General features: G+C 45.6%; 1 protein-coding gene and 1 non-coding gene across 3 annotated transcripts in view; one reads left to right on the top strand and one right to left on the bottom strand.

Annotated features, from left to right (window-relative positions):
- Window positions 1-4,184, top strand: part of LOC119465219 (uncharacterized) — a 31,094-nt gene extending 26,910 nt beyond the window's left edge. Inside the window, exons 4-5 of one of the 2 annotated variants that reach the window (XM_037726014.2) lie at window positions 1,495-1,621; window positions 4,026-4,184. In XM_037726014.2, coding sequence (XP_037581942.1) covers window positions 1,495-1,621; window positions 4,026-4,118 — 220 coding nt within the window. In that variant the 3' untranslated portion in view covers window positions 4,119-4,184. The remainder of the gene's footprint in view (window positions 1-1,494; window positions 1,622-4,025) is intronic. The other variant, XM_037726015.2, reaches the window with a different exon arrangement.
- Window positions 4,185-7,341: 3,157 nt separating this feature from the next.
- Trnag-ucc (transfer RNA glycine (anticodon UCC)) lies at window positions 7,342-7,413 on the bottom strand. The gene has a single exon. It is a non-coding gene; the product is annotated as a tRNA-Gly (tRNA).
- Window positions 7,414-18,033: the final 10,620 nt, after the last annotated feature.

The raw sequence follows: 18,033 nt of genomic DNA, 5'->3' as shown, positions 1-18,033 counted from the left end.
TTTCGGATGCTATGAGGCTTGCTAGTATTCTTTTAGGAGAACTTCGTTTACCGTAAATAAAGAAAGGGTAAATAAAATGTAGTCGCTAAAGAAAACAAGGCTGACGATCATGGTGGTTCAAATTATTCGGTGAATAAATGTTGATTACATGTCCCGATTCTGTCTCCTTTTCATGTTCATTGTGCATTATGTGTCTTATTCGTATCGCATATATCACGTGCAGTTACGTCGACCTTGCCATATTTAGCGCCAATAATTGGCTCACACTTTCTTTTTTCAGCGTTTGAGACTTTGCAATAGATCCATCGTGTCGGTTTTCATATTGCTCTCTCGCGCTACCGCGAGGCATAGAACCATTAACCCCGAGTGTTTACAACTTCTTCCAGACAGAAGCCCAAGGTTCGGGCGACGCGCTCGCGCGGACTGTGGCTTTCCGCTTTCCCGGCTCATCCGACCCAATTCTCTTCAATCTCGAACTTTAATGTCTCTGGAGCTTTTACCATGGATCGATGGATGCTGTGAGCGACTCCTTTGAAACGGGATGGTGGATTTCACAACCAAGCTCTTGTTCTTAATTTGCCTAATGTAATACGTATCTTTTTGAGAGAAAAAAAAACAACACAAAATAAATTCCCAGCATAGAACGTTCTGAACCACTGATGGGAACTTTGTATTTCTACGCCTCCGTTGCTTATGGTCTCACTACTTTTCTGCCATGAAACCTACAATCGCCTCTTACTAATCTTACCAAACTCGGGCATTTCCCTCCATCTGGCGAAGGGCGGGGCAGTTAGGTTAGATAGCACTTGGTGGCGGCATGGCAGAGTATGAGAACTATACAGGCACTCACATTCCACCCCGTTTACTGCGTTTTGGTTATAACTTTAGTTGCTGACTATTGCTACGTGTTCCAGGCGGGGAGAAGTATCATTTTGTACCATTTTCATGTTATAGATCCATCGGATGGATCTATAACATGATGGATCTATTGCAGATGTTATACATCTACAAATCTCCTATTCGACCATTTTTTTTCTGGAAGTAGTTAAAAGGTAGCCAGATCCCAGATACACCAAACCCGTCTGAAGTCAGCTAACAAGGCCTTGTTTTCAAAAGAACAGTCAAAAGTGTCACGTTGTGCACTCCTTTAGGAAAAACAATAGCGAAAACGGGATGATGAAAAATGTGCTGCCGAAGAAAGTCCCATGGTACTCGAAATGTAATTGGGGGTTAATTTAAAAAAATAGACACAGGAAAGGAAATCCACAGAATGCATGAGAAGCCACCTGTTCAAGCTCGCGCAATCCTTCACCATGCCGCAGGTATCTCGGCTGTCATTCGTCCATTGTGCGCTGTTTATAGCCTTCCAAAAATGTACCAACTTGTCAATTTCTCGATTATTCTCAGGTATCTCCGCGTGCACATCCTAGGAAGGATGGTCCTTTCTTTGTTAATAGGCTTTCTACGTTTTTGCAAACGTTATGGCACGCACAGGGCTTTCCTAGGTCGGTCGGACAACGAGGAAAGCATCGCATTCGCGTCATCAACGGCGACACCTGAGCCGGGGCCCAGGTTCCAGTTGGAAAGGCCGCCTGCCTACACCGACGTCCAACGACAGCAGGTGCTGTGGTTTTTCACTCAGTATAGCCAGTGCGGCGCGAGCTGCTTTGCGCGTTTTTTTTTTTCGAATAATCGTGTTACTGTTATGGTAATCGAGAGTCCTCTTTGATATCGGTGCTCTGTTCAATGAAAATGAAGCATACAGATTTAGGCACATTCGATGAATACTCACCTTCGCTTAATAGCAATGATATTTTGTTCCAAGAAATGCTCAATTGTAATCGAACGAGGGATGCTAATCGAACAAGTGACTATATAAAAATGCTGGCGTATAATACACTCGGGAGGCCTTAACTGGAATACGCGAGCACAGCTTGGCATTCGTACTTAAAGAAAGAGAGATATTTGCAAACTTGAAATGATTCACAGAAAGGCAGTTCGTTTCATCTTTAACTCCTATTGTCACCAGAATTCGCCAACTCAGCTCATAACTAACAACATTTGTCTTTAGATAAGTGGAGTTGTCGCTAAAGTTTTTTTTTTCTGTTGCTCTCTAATCAATATATATGAGTGCAAACTCATAGTTACGCCCCGTCTATCACGGCCGATGTGGCACGCTGATATTCTTCAGATAGCACGATGGTCCTTTCTAGCATTCGTATTTCTCTCGCACTATAGCACAATAGAACGCGTTGCCTGCAAGTCTGCTAAAGCTATATGATGTGAAAGTGTTTGAAAATGTGTTGTTGATTTATTTTCGTTTATATTGATGCTGTATTTTAACCTCTTACCAAAGTTTTGTTTTCGGTAGGGTAATTACATTTTTTTTTCATATGTCTGAGTTCTATTTTGTACAATGTTCTTTTGCATCTTGCTCGCCCCCCAGTGTGGTCCTCGCACTGCATTATAACTTAAATAAGTTAAAATAAAAAAATGTATCTAGGGGGAACGTTTGGACACGGTGACTTCGTTACCCGTCGTGGTTGCATAGTGGCTATGGTGTAGAGCTGTTAAGCGCGAGGTCGCGGGATCGGATCCCGGCCACGGCGGCCGCATTTCGATGGAGGTGAAATGCAAAAACACGCGTGTACTTGACTTTAGGAGCACGTTAAAGAACCCCAGATGGTCCAAAATAGGCTAACTTCAGTAGAGATAATGAAGCAGATATACCGCATCTATGGTCAAGGTAATCGAGTACACGTGTAACTTCAATACATATCGATTTAACAAACAATACATTGTTGCGCTACAGTTGGAGCGCACCAAGAACACTCTATAGACCAACCCTTTAAAGAAAGCATTAAGAAAGTAGGTTACTCTTAATTGTAGCGTCTAACATACTGCGCCTATATGTCTTTTCTTTCACAAAGAAGCTGGGGGTACCACGATGGTTTTCGCTTGGCCGTGAAGGGCGGCGTCGTTGACATCAAATGTAAACGCAATGCAACGTGTGTCGTAGCCCCGAATGTGCTTTGTGACGTTTAGTGATCAGCAATTACAAAAGAAACGTATCCTTGCATATATCCTGTTGAAATACACAGCAGCTTTCATGCGCGATTTTAAGCTAAGCCTTATATAGGCTCACTTAAGTCGGGGTCAGCTTACGCGGTGTACGTGGAAAACTATCATCATCAGCATTGGCTCGAGCGCCGCCGACTTCTTCCACAGCTGGCTCCGTTGCCGCTCATCGTTCCAGCGTAGAATTTCACTTCTCTTCTGTCGTCGTTGTGGGGAGGCCGCGTTTACGGTGGTATGAGCCATTCATTCTCATACCATGATGGACAGATTTAATTTTGAAGCAATTTAATTTTGAAGAATCGCAAGCGGCATTTGCGAGCGAATGCTGCTAACCACGCCGCCGAGCAAACTCGAGACATCGAACGCAAGGGACAACGGCGGACATGGTCCACCGTTGTCGACATACCCATAGACGTGCCGACCTGACCGTGACGGCTTCCGTAGCCGATGCTCGAAAGTTGCACGAACGGCAAGGAAAAGTAAAAGGAAAGGGAAGCAAAAGTAGTAGGTTAGGTGTACACACGACAAGCTTCGCTTACCCCCATTTTCTCGACAGAGGAAGGGCTGGTGATTTTTTTTTATCCAGTAATCCGTAATTTTTGCTTCTCACGTGGAGTTATACCGGCTTCATTTTGGAGGCCCGATTAGACTTCGCACAGCTGCGGCTTTGAAAGCTAACACATTGGTACTGCGAGGCAACCTGCGGGGAGCCATCACTTTAATAGCCAGCCTTGGACTGAAACAGCAAACATAGCACAAATTCTTGCCAAGGGTGTGAGAAGTCGCCAGTGCAGCTGTCCTGTTATTGATATGTCACTTGTTAGATCGGCACACATCGGTGAAGAATTTCATTTATTTCTGCTACATCCTTCATGCATGTATGGAGAACCGTTTCATGATTCTAATGCTACGAATTCGTTGTGTTTATTGTTCGTTGTTCGTTCCAGCAGGAGGAGCTGCCTTCTTATGTGGAAGCCATGAGACGCCCTCTGAACACTACGCCACGAACCAACACAGCTTACGTCGTCGATATCACCTGACTGCAATCTGCAATAAAGCTCCGCATCATAATATGTCGCCGTGTGTTTAAATTCCTGAAGCTTGCTACAAAGCAGGTGAAAGGCTTTTTTGGTATCACGAAGGAAGCTTGGCGACGCTATCCCAACGACAATAGCCCTGCTTCTTGGCGTGCGCCAGTCAGAACTGGCTTGAAAAAGCACGTGGGTGTTGTTGTCACGTGGCTAAGATGGCGCACAGGCAGACATGCAGGCAGCCAGGCAGGCAGGCAGGCAGGCAGAGACAGAGAACACACTGTCCTGCAGAGACAGAGAATACATCATGCAATAGGTAGAGAGGGCGCGGTGGCATGCGGCGTCAGTTACACCAACGGCCAGTCTGGTGTTACGCTGTGCGCTATCACGCGCCGCCGGATCTCAGAGGCCATTCATTCGTTGTCTTTGCAATCCATGCATTCTCCTGCACCCGCTCTCGACTTTTGCGTTAACAGTCGACGAGTCACCGCAACGATAAGAATAAATGTATTCTACTGATTAGGATGGTGTCTAATTCTGACTAATTTTGTTACCCGCAGTTAAATAGCTTTGAATGGAGCTCAGGAGACGAGGCGCTCACATGGTGGTAAGCAGATGGGGTGAAAGTCCCAGCACATTGCCTCCGAGATGTTTAGCACACTGCGGGCACCGCCGAATTTTGATGGCCACGCAGGTGAACAGCGTCATTTCCGGGAAATGGTAATAGCGCTGATTTTCCTTCCTTTAGTTCAGTTTCGTTATCAGAAAAGTGCACATTTGAGAGCTTTTCGTGTCCAATCCAATCTCCTTTCAATAAAACATTTTTATACACGATGTTACGCATGTAAACTATACGAGACTAGACTACCTTGCTGTCCAAAATTGCTCAACTGTTGGCGTTTAAGCATTGCAAAGTATAGGCCAGTTTAACCATACCAAATAATGCACATGCATTATATTATTCTATTAGAAGTGCACAAGTATGCAACCGGTCCTCAAGAATGGAACAGCCCTTCAGGCAAGCTTTTAAATCACCGGTGAGAAGAGAACTTTGCGATGAGGTGCAGTGGACGTCTACTGATTATTTACGAGCACTTATGTTTCCTTGGTGAGCACTCAAATCTCAGTATGAGATTAGAAGGATGCTGGGGTGAGAGGATGTGTCCAGAGGACATCAAGTAGTCTTCTTGCTGAAGTTCCAGGCAGTCTGCTAAGATCCGACCTCAGTGGTCCCAAACGCTGACACAATAAGCTCCAATTTTACGATATGATACTCAAATATGAATACATGTGCTTGCTTTCTAGGCTAAAAAAAATTCCGGCCGAACGCATCTCACGATGTGTCGACGCTAATGGGGTTAGCATTCAAGCAATATGGCGAAACAACATGTAGCCACCGCCAAAATGCGTCACATTCGAGGCGTCTATGCGGCTAGGCTGCTCTGCCGCACTTCCATTTGGACACGCTGTGCCACCTTGTGGGGCCGCCATGAAGTCCACGAATACCACGTGTGTGTCTGTATTGCTACGATGCACTGCAGTAGCGAACGATGATGACAGGACTGACGACGATCGCCGATAGTCGCCCGCATGGGCTTCATCTTGTATGCCTGTCTTCTGCCCGTTGTATATATATCTCGTAAATATGTCTTTTCGTCGTTGTATATATATCTCGTAAAGTGTCTTTTCGCCGCGTAATTACATATTGACAAATGATTGTCTGAATATACATACCGTGGGTTCAATTCTGCACAGCACAGGATAAATTTTAAATGTATTTGTTTTATTTGGAGGAGCACGTGTTGAGTGGCCCATACTCAGTGGCCCAAGTTGACGTCAGAGGTTTATTAAGGGGGTAGACATACTCACTGGCACAAACGCAGGGATCCATGTTGGTGTCAAAGCGGTTCATTGAAGAGGCGCACATACTAAAGGGACCAAAGTTGGCGTCAAATAGGTTCACGAAGGAGCGGCACATATCCAGGGGAATTTATCCAGTGAGCCAAGTTGAAGGTGAAAGAAGTTCATGGGAAAGACAGGCACATAACCAGTGGCACATGCCCAAAGTGACTAGCAACCAAAGTGGGCCTGACGGTTGGGTTTGCACTCGGTTCAGGCAGCAGAGAGAGAGGAAAGGCAGGAAAGTTAACCGGGTGCGAGTTTCCGGTTTACTACCTTGCAGGACGGTGGCCTAAATAGGGGTTGGAAAGAGAGCAAAGAGAGAGAGAAAAAAGAAAGGAACAGGAACAGATAACAGGAAAGGTGCACACCACAGCAGCCATACACTCTAACGTTTAGACCATGGACTACTGAGGGACGGACCCATGTTGGTGGGAAAATGGTTAGAGAAAGACATTCTGGCAGAACCCATCTCACGATGAGTGTGGACGTTAATTAGATTAGACCACCCAGTGGCTCGTACCCAACATTGGTCCAAGTTGGCCTCAAAGATGTTCATTGAAGGGCGGGCACCTACCAAGTGGCACGCACCCCGTCACCTAATTTGGCGTCAAAATGGCTCATGGAAGAGCGGCGCATGCGCTGTGTCACATACACAGCGACCTCAGTTGGTCTAACGATTGGTTTCGAACCAGGTTACGTAAGCACGGCAGTCCGATGCTTTATTTATTAGACCATAGACTACCCAATAACCCAAATTAGCGGGAAAACAGACCGACACCGGGAAATGCGTGACGTATTCTAAGACTGCTAATCGCATTAAAAGCTGCCAGTGTTATGCACATTTGTTTTCTGTTTTTGCACATCACGTGGGACTGTGCTGATGATGGTATGGTGGCGCTGATGGGAAGTGGTCGATAATTTAATGCGTGGTTGACCCATTGGCCTAGTAGAGGTAATGGGGTTGGGGAAACAGGAGACGTCGACATAGCCAGGTATCGATAAATGTTTCTGTGCACGATTTACATCACGCGTATAACGAAAAGGTAAGCAAGGTGCATGGTCAATAAGGACAAATAATAGCGTCGATAGCGCTGTCAAAGCACTGCCGCGATCTGTTGCTGCGATCGGAGAGGAGTGAACATTCTCACTGGCGCAGACGAAAACACTCGATACTCTCACCTCGGCGTTGCCATATGAACAGCAGCACCGCAAATTCCATTGCTACGCCGACAGTAAATAAAAGGTGAATTATCACTCTCCAGACCCGTGGTTGCTTCAAATAGGCATGTAATAAATGTTCGTAATAAAAATAAAAAAAAATTAAAAAATGTGCGTCGGCCGGGAATCGAACCCGGGTCAACTGCTTGGAAGGCAGCTATGCTAACCACTATACCACCGACGCCAGCTGTTCGAAACACTCACTGCGAAGCTCTTTGTCCGCATGAGAACATCCACGCCGAGAAAGCGAGCCGGAGAGCGAGATGTAACCGGGTCATTGACCAAGCGAGGACCGGCTCCCGTGAGCTAGACGTCGAAGCGCCGGTCCTATAAAAAAATGCGCTTTCCGCATACAGTGTGTGACTGTGAAACACATTTGCAATTCTGCTGTATTGTGAGAGCATTTATTTTGTTTTTTCAATGCTTTTCCGTTCCTTTTTGTTTTCTATTTTTTATGAGCGGTGCTAGCCCAATGGCTATTGCGTGGTGCTGCTGAAGCTGAGGTCGCTGATTTTAAGCCGGCCACGGCGGTTGCATTTCGATGAGGCCGTAATGCAACAACGTTCGTGGTACTTAGATGTGGGCTCGCGTGACAGAACCCCAGGTAGTGAAAATTATGCCAGAATCCCCCACAACGGCAGTCCTCATAATCAGATTGTAGTTTTGGCAAGTAAAACTCCTGAATTTAAGTAAAGGTATTAACTGATTTTGGTTCATTTCTACAATCTGTTCTCCAAAGTGCCAATCTTAGATTTTTTTTCTTTTTCTTTGTTGACAATTCTATTCCTAAAAAATACCCTCCTGCCTAATTTGGCAGCTTTTTTTAACGGATTGCCTATTTTATCTATGGTATATAGTAAACGCCATATAATGTCGTTTCAGTTACAAGCACTGCAATGCAAGCGAGGCCCAAGCAGTGCTGTTTATGAGAAAATGTGATGTGTAGTGATCATGGAGCAAATGTAATGTGGGGCACTATGCAGGATGCCTCAGGGTTTCTCGCTCGCCTGAGCTTGTGCAAAGAGTACCACAGGTGTGACACTCTCTATTGTTAAGAGCACGCGGTAGAGCAAAGTATTTCATTGCATTACGAGGTGTCTCACGCTTCGCAATGCTCATTGTTATTGCGCTCTTCGTATTCATATGTTTCGCAAAGCTAGTGTTCCAATGTCGCATATAAAAAAAGTCGACGTAGCAAACCTACCGGAGTCTATAATCCTTTTTTTACACATGCAATGAATGACATCACAGCTAACTAAAGAGTTCGCATTTTAGTTCTAAGTGTACATCCTACACTCTAAGAAAAAAAAAGGACGAAACGGGGTATCGAGGTTAGTCCTTTTGGGGAGTAACTGACCTGCCACAAGCATTCGTCCTTTTGGGGACTAACTGCGAGGGGATGAACTGTTACTCCCCATGCGGTTACTCCATCAAGGGGACTAACAGTTCCTTTTTCCCGTTGTCCCTCAAGGGAGTAACGGTCATTTTTTCCGATGCTCCGCAAGGATGGAATTGGCGAAATTAGCCATTTACACGCTAATAAGAAAAAAAAGCTATTGAGGTGACAAAAAAGAGAAAAAAAAACGTTTTCGGCGTACCATTCCATGACACGGACGAAAACAGCGAAGTGCTTGGGGAGTAACTTTTGCCGCTCGTCCTGCCGTGGCTCTCTCTTCGACCAGGGACTAAACACTTACTACCCGAAATTTGCACACGACACGAACACTCCTGCAGATAGTCCTTTGAGGGACGAATGTGCCGTTTTTAGGACTAACAGCCCAGTTACTCCCGTTTTCCCCGGCATTTTTCTTAGAGTGTAGGTCTACTAGTCACGTCATAACATTACCGGTTAAAGACATTTGTGCAAACGCTGAATATTTTTGCACCTCTAGCACATCGAGTGTGAGGGCTCAATTTGAGATCCTCTATTTCGTAAGCCACCTCGAACACCAATTTGTTTACGGCTTTTCTTTATACACTAGTCAACACCTTGACGTATACCAATACCTATCATCTCGTTCTCCAGGGCTCCGTAATTGGTCAGCTATTGGATATGGGCGTCAGAGGTAATTAATCTCTTACGTTTCATTAATAGGTTACTCAGTGAACTGCAGATGATGGTTTAAGTTAGAGAATTCGCTTTGAATAGCGCAAGAGAAACCTTGAGAGGCCTGCCACAGGTAACTGTTTTCTTTCCATGCTATTTAGCGTTACCATGAGTGGATTACCAAAAGCCTTCAAGAGTACAAGCAAGGTAATACACGTGTCAATATATACCATTGATATGTGCCTTTGGCTGCCTGTATACATTAACACAAGTGCCTGGCACTGACGGTTCAACAGACTGCCGTGTATGTGCAAGCTTACCTTGAATTAGTACATTTACTGATTCAACCCAGAAGTCATGTTTTGTGCTGTTTCTTAGATAGCAGCGAAGGACATGCAGCGCCGATGAAATATAGTACCTGAAGCACATTAATTCAGCAAGCTGATTATTACAACTGTTTGTTGGCCTAGTTGGTGTTTGAAGGACATACTTTTTTGCCGCCAATTAAGACACAGACAAAAGGAAGCAACATAGACGAAGGCACGGGCGGCACTTCTAACTGATTGATTTTGGGAACGCTGACCAAGGAATAAAGAGAGAGGTGCACGCATGCGCAGGCTAATCACAAATTTAGGATATCCAGCGATCGAACAATCGTGTCTCTGATTGATAAAGCATAACTGATGTATCACTAATAGAGCTTTTCACTTTCATATGGTAAGCTTCCACGTGTTGTCTTACTCTTACTTCTACCTAGAATCTTGATCTCTTGGAAATGTGGTTCATCCATTCAGGCCTTGCTGCGCGTGGGCAAATGTGCCATGCCATTTTCCATTAGATTGAGGTCGCGTAATCTATAGCTCCTTTATTTATACAGCGCTCGGTTTGCCCGATGTCGGACTTGTCGCGCGTAAGGGGAATTTCATCGACATAGACAACGCCTGCTCGATGAAGGTTTTTAGCGGGACAGTACTTCAAATAGTTTAAATGTTTGGGATACATGGATGCCTTTTTGATTCCTTTTACCAGGCAAGGCTACTTGAAGCGCTGTGATGGTATTCTAAACATTTTATTAACCACGACAAAGGGCCTTCGTTTACACAGGAACTGCCACAGCATCATCATCATCATCATCTTCATCATCACCCTATATTTACCTCCACTACAGGACGAAGGCGTCTCCCTGCGATCACCAATTACCCCTGTCTTGCGCCAGCTGATTACAATTTGCGCCTGCATATTTCCTAACTTCATTGTCATGAGTAAGTGGCCGGAGGCGAAATAAAAGAAGACGAGGACGATGTGAGCGGAGCGTTCTGAACGGCGCGAGCGCGCGAGGCGCGTGACCCGAGGCGTGATCGAAGGAGAAACGGCGTTGTCTGAGCATTATCGACGTGGTTCCGGGCCAGGAAGGTCGCATCGCCAGCACCGCACTGGCGACGGGAGACTTGGGGGTCTGGCCGAGTCCGTGACGTTGGCCCTCCATGGTGTGGCCGTCGACCTCGGCAAGTTCGAGTGACGCTCCTGGACGAGCTGCAGCTTCTCACGGCAGGACCAGGCACCCCAGAGAGGCTCCCCCTTCTACGGCAGACCGGCACGTGCGATGATCCCCGGAACGCCACGTCGGCACTCGGGAAAGAAGCTGGACGGAAGCGGCGGCCGAGCACGTCGCTAGGCCTAACCCGTCACCTCTCCCGGCCACGTCAGCAACAGCGACCGGGTCAAACAGGCTCCGAAGATGAGCGGGTGAACGTACCGACTGCAAGGCAGCCACGACTATGCGACAGTCGGCGAAAAGCAACGACTTCAAGAAAGGCCCAACGAGATTCTCGCCGGGAGAATACGAGCGACGAGGGTGAACTGAGTAAGGACGATACATTCTCGTAGTAGGCCAGAGTTGCCAGACGTTCGCGTGGGAAACGCCCAGAATTAGTGTAGGCGTAGTTAAGGACATGTTTAGTGTGTATTTTAGTGTGTTCATTAGGTTGTACATTTGTTGGCATTTATTTATTCATTGTCTTTTAGTTCAGTGTGTAGCTTGATTTTCGGTTTGAGGCTTTTTGGTATTGAGTTCGCGTGTAAATAAAATCTGTTTGCTGTGTCGCCATGCGTCTTCCCTCTCCATCTCTCATAACACCCGCACGCCCCCGAGATCAGTGACAACAAAACACATCACATTCATCATCCCACCTAGTTTTCTGCCATCCTCGACTGCGCTTCCCTTCTCTTGGTATCCATTCTGTAACTCTAATGGTCCACCGGTTATCCATCCTACGCATTACATGGCCTGCCTAGCTCCATTTCTTTTTTTCTTAATGTCAATTAGAATATCGGCTTTCCTATTCGCTCTCTGATATACACCGCTGTCTTCTTGTCTCTTAACGTTAGGTCTAACATTTGTCGTTCCATCGCTCTTTGTGCGGTCCTTAACTTGTTCTCGAACTTCCTTGTTAATCTACAAGTTTCCACCCCATATGTTAGCACCGGTAGAATGCAATGATAGTGCACTTTTCTTTTCAACGACAGTGGTAAGCTCCCAGTCAGGATTTGTAAATGCCTGCCGTATGCACTCCAACCCAATTTTGTTCTTCTGTAAACTTCCTTCTCATGATCAGGGTCCCCTGTGAGTAATTGACCTTGATAAATGTACTCCTTTAAAGACTCTAGAGGTTGACAGGTGATTCTGAATTCTTGTTTTCTTGCCAGACTATTGAAAACTATCTCTCTTCGGCATATTAATCTTCAACCCCACTAAAAGGGGATTTGCGGCCACGAGTGACAGATGCTCGACTTGTGTCTGTTATAGATCGAATAATCTTGCCCCGCGCAAGCTGCTTGTTGCCGCCCGGAATCAGCAGGTCGACGAAAGAACCATCATCTCGTCCAGCCAGTTCTGCGCACCGGAGAAGACTGTGACGCATCCCGTGACGTCACATCGTTGCAGCGCCACCAGAAGCCTTATTAACGCCGAACAGAGAGGCTCCACCTGGGATTTGAGGCCACGAGTGAAAGAGGCTTGACTTGTGCCTTCTCCTGTTACAGGTAGGCTGTGTATCTGGTCAGACAATTTGCTTATAATTTTTGTGTCGATGAATCCCCGCACTGTTTGCTCCTTGCGTAACGATGGGCGTGGACCTGTGTACTTACCGTGCTCGAATCGGCACTTTTTTGCGTGCAGTGCACCTGGAAGCTTCAGCTACGCTCATTTTGGTTTTAAATTATCCGTAATAAACGCGTTTTGCCCTAGGCCTCCTTTGCTCCTACTTTCAAGGTGCCTCACCTTGCTTTTGCTTTGCGCGGGGGACGTGGAAGCTAATCCGGTCCCTAGAACTGAGGATGGGCTCACTAGGAAAGAATGCCATGACTCGGGTTACCACTTTTGAAAAAAGCTTTGAACTGCGTGTCTAAGTTTAAAGACAACTTCGACGCTGTCACTGAATCTGTGAATGAAGTGAAATCGAATATATGCGAGACGAGTGGACAGTTAGTTGAAGTGGTTGATGACATGAACAATAGAATGAGGAGGAACAACCTTATCATCAAAGGCCTCCCTGAAGGCGATCACGAAGGTTACATAGAAACAGAACAAATCGTCAAGAATCTTTTCGCTAATCACCTCAAAATTACAGCTGGGGATTCTTAACGGGCACACCGCTTTGGCCAGCGTCGTCCCTGTTTTCAGCGTCCGATCATTGTTAAGTTTCTCAACTTTAAATCAAAAATAGATGCCCTGCGCAACTAATACGAGCTTAAAAGCTTACCAAAAGTTTGGCTTGTAGAAGATTTTTCGTCGAGTGTTCAGTTTGCACGGAAAAATCTGCGTGAGTTCGCCAAGAGCAATCGCAAAGACAACGCACGGTTTTGTGTGCGCTTTAACAAACTTCATCTACAAGGCAAGGTGTACCACTTCGACTCTGCCAGAAGCGCGGTGGTTCAAACTTCAGGACCTGAGCGATCTGCCGAATGATGTTCAGCGGCACAGCACAAGGCTCCTTCACCCATAGACTCATTTTCGATGTTATTGGCTAACTTTCGTAGCATATACCACAATACTGACATTTTAAAAGCCATCGTGCACACGAGTTCTGTGCATATGATTATCGGTACCGAAACGTGGCTTTCGGAGGACGTCGCTAGCAGCGAGCTTTCGTTACCATCGTCATTGGTCATCTTCCGCAAACACAGAATCGGCTGCCGAGGTGGCGGTGTAATTATTGCGATTAACGAATTATACCACCCCTCTCCTATTCCAGTACACTTTCCTGTTGAAATAGTATGGTCCTCTTGTCACATTGGTCACGTCGCCTGTGCCATTGGCGCTTGTTATCGACCCCCCGACAGCAATTTAGAGTTCACAGATCTTCTTTAGCGACGTCATTGAACAAGTCATGCACAAATTTCCGAATTCTCTTTTCTTCTTAGGCGGTGATTTTAATTATCCAGAAATCGACTGTTCCATTCTGTCTACCCATAATCATAATAATCGGCCTGAATGTGTTCGCTGTCTTCAGTTGTTTCTTTATCACAACTTAACACAACTTGTACATGAACCTACGCGGAAGAATCGCGTTTTAGATCTAGTTCCAACTAGCAGCCCTGAAATTGCTAACACACGCGTACTCGAAGAAATCAGCGATCATAGGGCTGTCCATTGCTTGGTTTCACTTCCACCTGCAAACAAATAAAAAATTAAACAATTGCTCAACTACGCACGTGCCGACATAACGAAGCTGAACAATATGATACAGGCTTTTGCAGCCGATTTTTACGAGTACTTTGACGACCGTACAACTGATGAAAACTGGTGCCTATTTCGGGACAAACTAAAAGAAATTGAAGTTGCTTGTGTGCCTAACGTAACAATAACTTCTAGAACAGATGACCCATGATTCACCCGAGACGTCAAACGTTCCCTTAACAAGAAGAAAATGGTTTACAGGAAAGCGAGTCGCTCAAACTGTCCCCGAGATTGGGCCGCCTACGAAAACATTGCTGTTCAAACACAAAGTGACGTTCTCCAAGCTCAAGACAAATACTTTAATGATACGCTCCCTAACCTTATGAAAATGGACCCACAAAATTTTGGAATATCGTGAACCTTAAAAGTAGCCACTCAATACCTGTATTGACGAGGGAAGACGGTGGCACTTTAGCGGTTGAACACTGTGCCGAAAAATTTTATAAACACTTTACTGAAGTATTCACTTACGAACTTCCACTAAATTATTTGCTGTTGCTGTCGCAGCTGTCCATTTCGCACCCTTTGCCAGCAATCCTAATTACGGAACACGGTGTAGCTAGCGCCATCAATCGACTTCCTCCAGTCGCAGTCCCGATGGCATCAGCGCCAAACTAATTAAGTTAACCTGCCAGCATTCGTCTAACCTGCTCCTATCAATCTTCCAGCAATCCCTTGATTTTGGCTGTTTACCGGACGACTGGAAATCTGCATATGTGGTTCCTATATTGAAATCTGGCAGCAGCAATCACCCTAACAACATCAGGCCGATTTCACTTACGTCTATTTCGTGGAAGGTACTAGAGCACATAATGTATTCACAGGTGATGGGTCATCTGAGCCATAACAATTTACTTCTCAACACCCAGCATGGTTTCCGTGAAACATTATCATGCCAGACACAACTTTTCGAACTTTTGACAAACCTGCACACAGCACTACATATGTCCGCGCACATCGATGCCATTTTCATAGACTTTTTAAAGGCTTTCGACCATGTTCCCATAACTGCATAGTTGCATTTACCGATGTAAACTTTTGATATTGCTGAACATTTTTCCATTGTGACCCCGTAGGATAATGCGTACAGGCGATGTAGGTGTACCGAATAAATAAATAAATAAATATTTTAAAAATGCGTAGTCTGCGTCTCGACGAAAGAACGACTAGTTGGATCGGAGAATTTCTAAACACTCGGTGCCAATCATTAAATTCAACGATTACATATCTAATCCGACACGAGTAACATCTGGGGTGCCGCAAGGGAGTGTGCTGGGTCCTTATCTTATTAGTATACATTAATGACATAGCCTCCAACATAAGTTCGTCAATCCGTCTTTTCGCGGACGATTGTGTTATAAGAAAATAACTTACACGACCAACGTCACAGAACTACAGTCTGATCTCTCAAGGTTAAAGGAATGGTGCAGTAATTGGCAAATGGAAAGTAATGTCGAAAAAAAAACCAAACACATAAAATTTACTAAAATTGCTTCTGCATGCTCAAACTTTTATAAAATAATTGACACAGTAATTGAAAAAGTCACGTCATTTAAGTACCTGGGCGTCATACTTTCCCCCGATTTAAGCTGGGCTGCTCACATTGAGCTTATTACCAATAAGGCTTCCAAGAAGCTCGGACTCCTTACACGACGCTTGAATTTCGCTAATAAAGATACAAGACTACACGCTTTCAAATAATTGATTCGGCCCTCTCTAGAATATGCTTCTATCGCATGGCATCCTCCCCTGATAGGTTTTACTAACATGATCGAAATGTTACAGAATAAAGCCGCGCGGTTTGTCAGGTCATCCTATTCCCGTTTCATAAGCGTTTCATCACTAAAAGCTCAACTTAATCTAGCTACGCTTGTCATGCGCAGGGGACATACTCGACTATCGTTTTTTTACTCACTTTACCATAGCAACACAACGTTCTCCCAAGCGCACATTTTTCCAGCCCCTCACACTTCACCCCCTCTCGATCATGCGCACAAAGTATCACCCATTTTCGCCCGGACGAAGAAGTTTCTGCATAATAAAATTGGCCTGTTCCCAGTTCTACACTCGGACATAAGGCCCCTTGAGTCTTGTCGCCTTACCTTCCGGGCAAAGGTGTTCCGCCTACTACAATAATCACTATTCACAACTCAAATGAACTTCAGGAGGCGCTGCGAAAACTGGCCGCGTCTGGCTACACTGTGCAACATGGCGGCTACACGGAGGTAGGGTGGCTAGAATGGTAATTCTAGCCACCCTAACGGAGGTCCCCGCGTCGCCGCAACCGCTGTGTTAGATGTACAGTACACTGTAGTTTGATGATTTTCGTGCAGTGTGATGCCGGTTTGCACTGTTTTGTGGAAGGAAAGCGAGTAGTTTACGCTGACCAAATCATTTTAGCCGATCTGAGAGAGGCACAGTGGGTAATGACGCTGAAGTGGTCGCACGGTGTGTGCAAACATCTGGTGTGACAGCGGACCCGCGCGAGATTCTGATGAAAATCACCGATTTATTCTTGAACCCATTGGTCGTGGAACCGAAGTACTCGTGCACTGTTGGATTGTCGGTAAAGTACGAGCACGTTCCTGCTGCTTTGATTCACTGTTAAGGCGCGGATAGACAGTGCGGCGTTTCGAGCGTGCGAGACAGCGGCCCGCGAAGTTGGATACGTCACGCTGGCCTCGCCAGGATTGCCGAAATCTTACAACCTGCTAAGTTTGGCACGCTTAACATGGCCCGCAGCAGTGCACCGACTTGCACGATCAGCTGTTGCCGCGATACATGCGGATAAATGCGCAGCCGGCGCGCACTTTCTCATTGTTGTTGCCTTAACGCATTTTTGTTCGGCGAAAGCGCAAGCTCTGCGCGCTCTTTTCAGTCCAGAGAGCAAGCGAACCTAAAATCACGCTTTGCACTTAATCGAGAGCATGCACTACGGATCCTTGGCGAATCTTTCCCGCTACTTTTGCGTTCATGTTAGCTATTTTACATTCAAGATTTGCGCAACGTGACTGCTGCTTCGCTTAGCTGTAGTTACTGCAGTAGTTGGCGCATTGTTTCTCTCGTAGAGAACAAAACAATAAGTAAGAAACGGAAAGATCTGCTTGCTACAATAAAAACACATTTGCACACCATGTACAGGTATGGTTTGTGCTGCGTGGCGACCATGACTGGTTACTCCCCGCTGTCTACGACCATGTCAGCTTATGGCTGCTGTGTAAACTAATGAAATAAAACAAATGTTTCTGTGTATATTAATGTTAACTAAGCTACTGCATTATGAATCAGTTAAATTTTTCATGTTATTCTATAATTGACGTATCCTGCACTTGCAAGTGGCCAAAGCTGTGTTCGCCTCTGAACTTCCAATTTCCTTCAGACACTGATAATGGATACAATTGCTTTGATAATTACGCACTTTCATATAAGTGCCTACTAATTTGCACTAGTTACACAGGTAGCGTGTCCAGGTCGCAAGGAAGGCGTACCGCAATGTCACCCCATAGTTATTTTGCACGCTGCCGCGTACATGTTGTGATTTACCGAATGAACGATTTACCGACGTTACCCGGGAGTACCTAAAACTCCGATGTACCGATTTTCGCTGATGTACCATACGCGGTAGTTCTACGTTGTGCGCCGCATGTATCCGATATAACAGCTTTAATCAAGAAAAGCATGAGTACCGCGGCGACATTCGCATCATAAACTGCATTACCACGCCGGCCTACACATCAAACTGCATGTTATCATGACGGCAGTAACAACCTCAGCGCAAACTTCCTGAAGTTCACTGTAGTGCTTTCCTGCAAACGTAGCACAAGCGACATGATCGCGTTCTCGCCTGAAAAAAAAAAGAAAAAAAAAGCAAAACTTTCTCGCGCAAGATGTTGAGAACACAACTATTGCCGTTGTCGCAGCTTATGATAAGATTCGCAATCCATGTGGCTCTTCGGCGCCGCAAAACTGCAAAACGCAGCATAATTCCCAGGGCCGTGCGGAGTTTCGTAGATGGTGGC

This window comes from Dermacentor silvarum, chromosome 9 (genome assembly GCF_013339745.2).
Source record: "Dermacentor silvarum isolate Dsil-2018 chromosome 9, BIME_Dsil_1.4, whole genome shotgun sequence".
Lineage (NCBI taxonomy): Eukaryota > Metazoa > Arthropoda > Arachnida > Ixodida > Ixodidae > Dermacentor > Dermacentor silvarum.
Note: the sequence above shows the minus strand (reverse complement) of the source record. Positions and strands in the feature narration are given on the sequence as shown.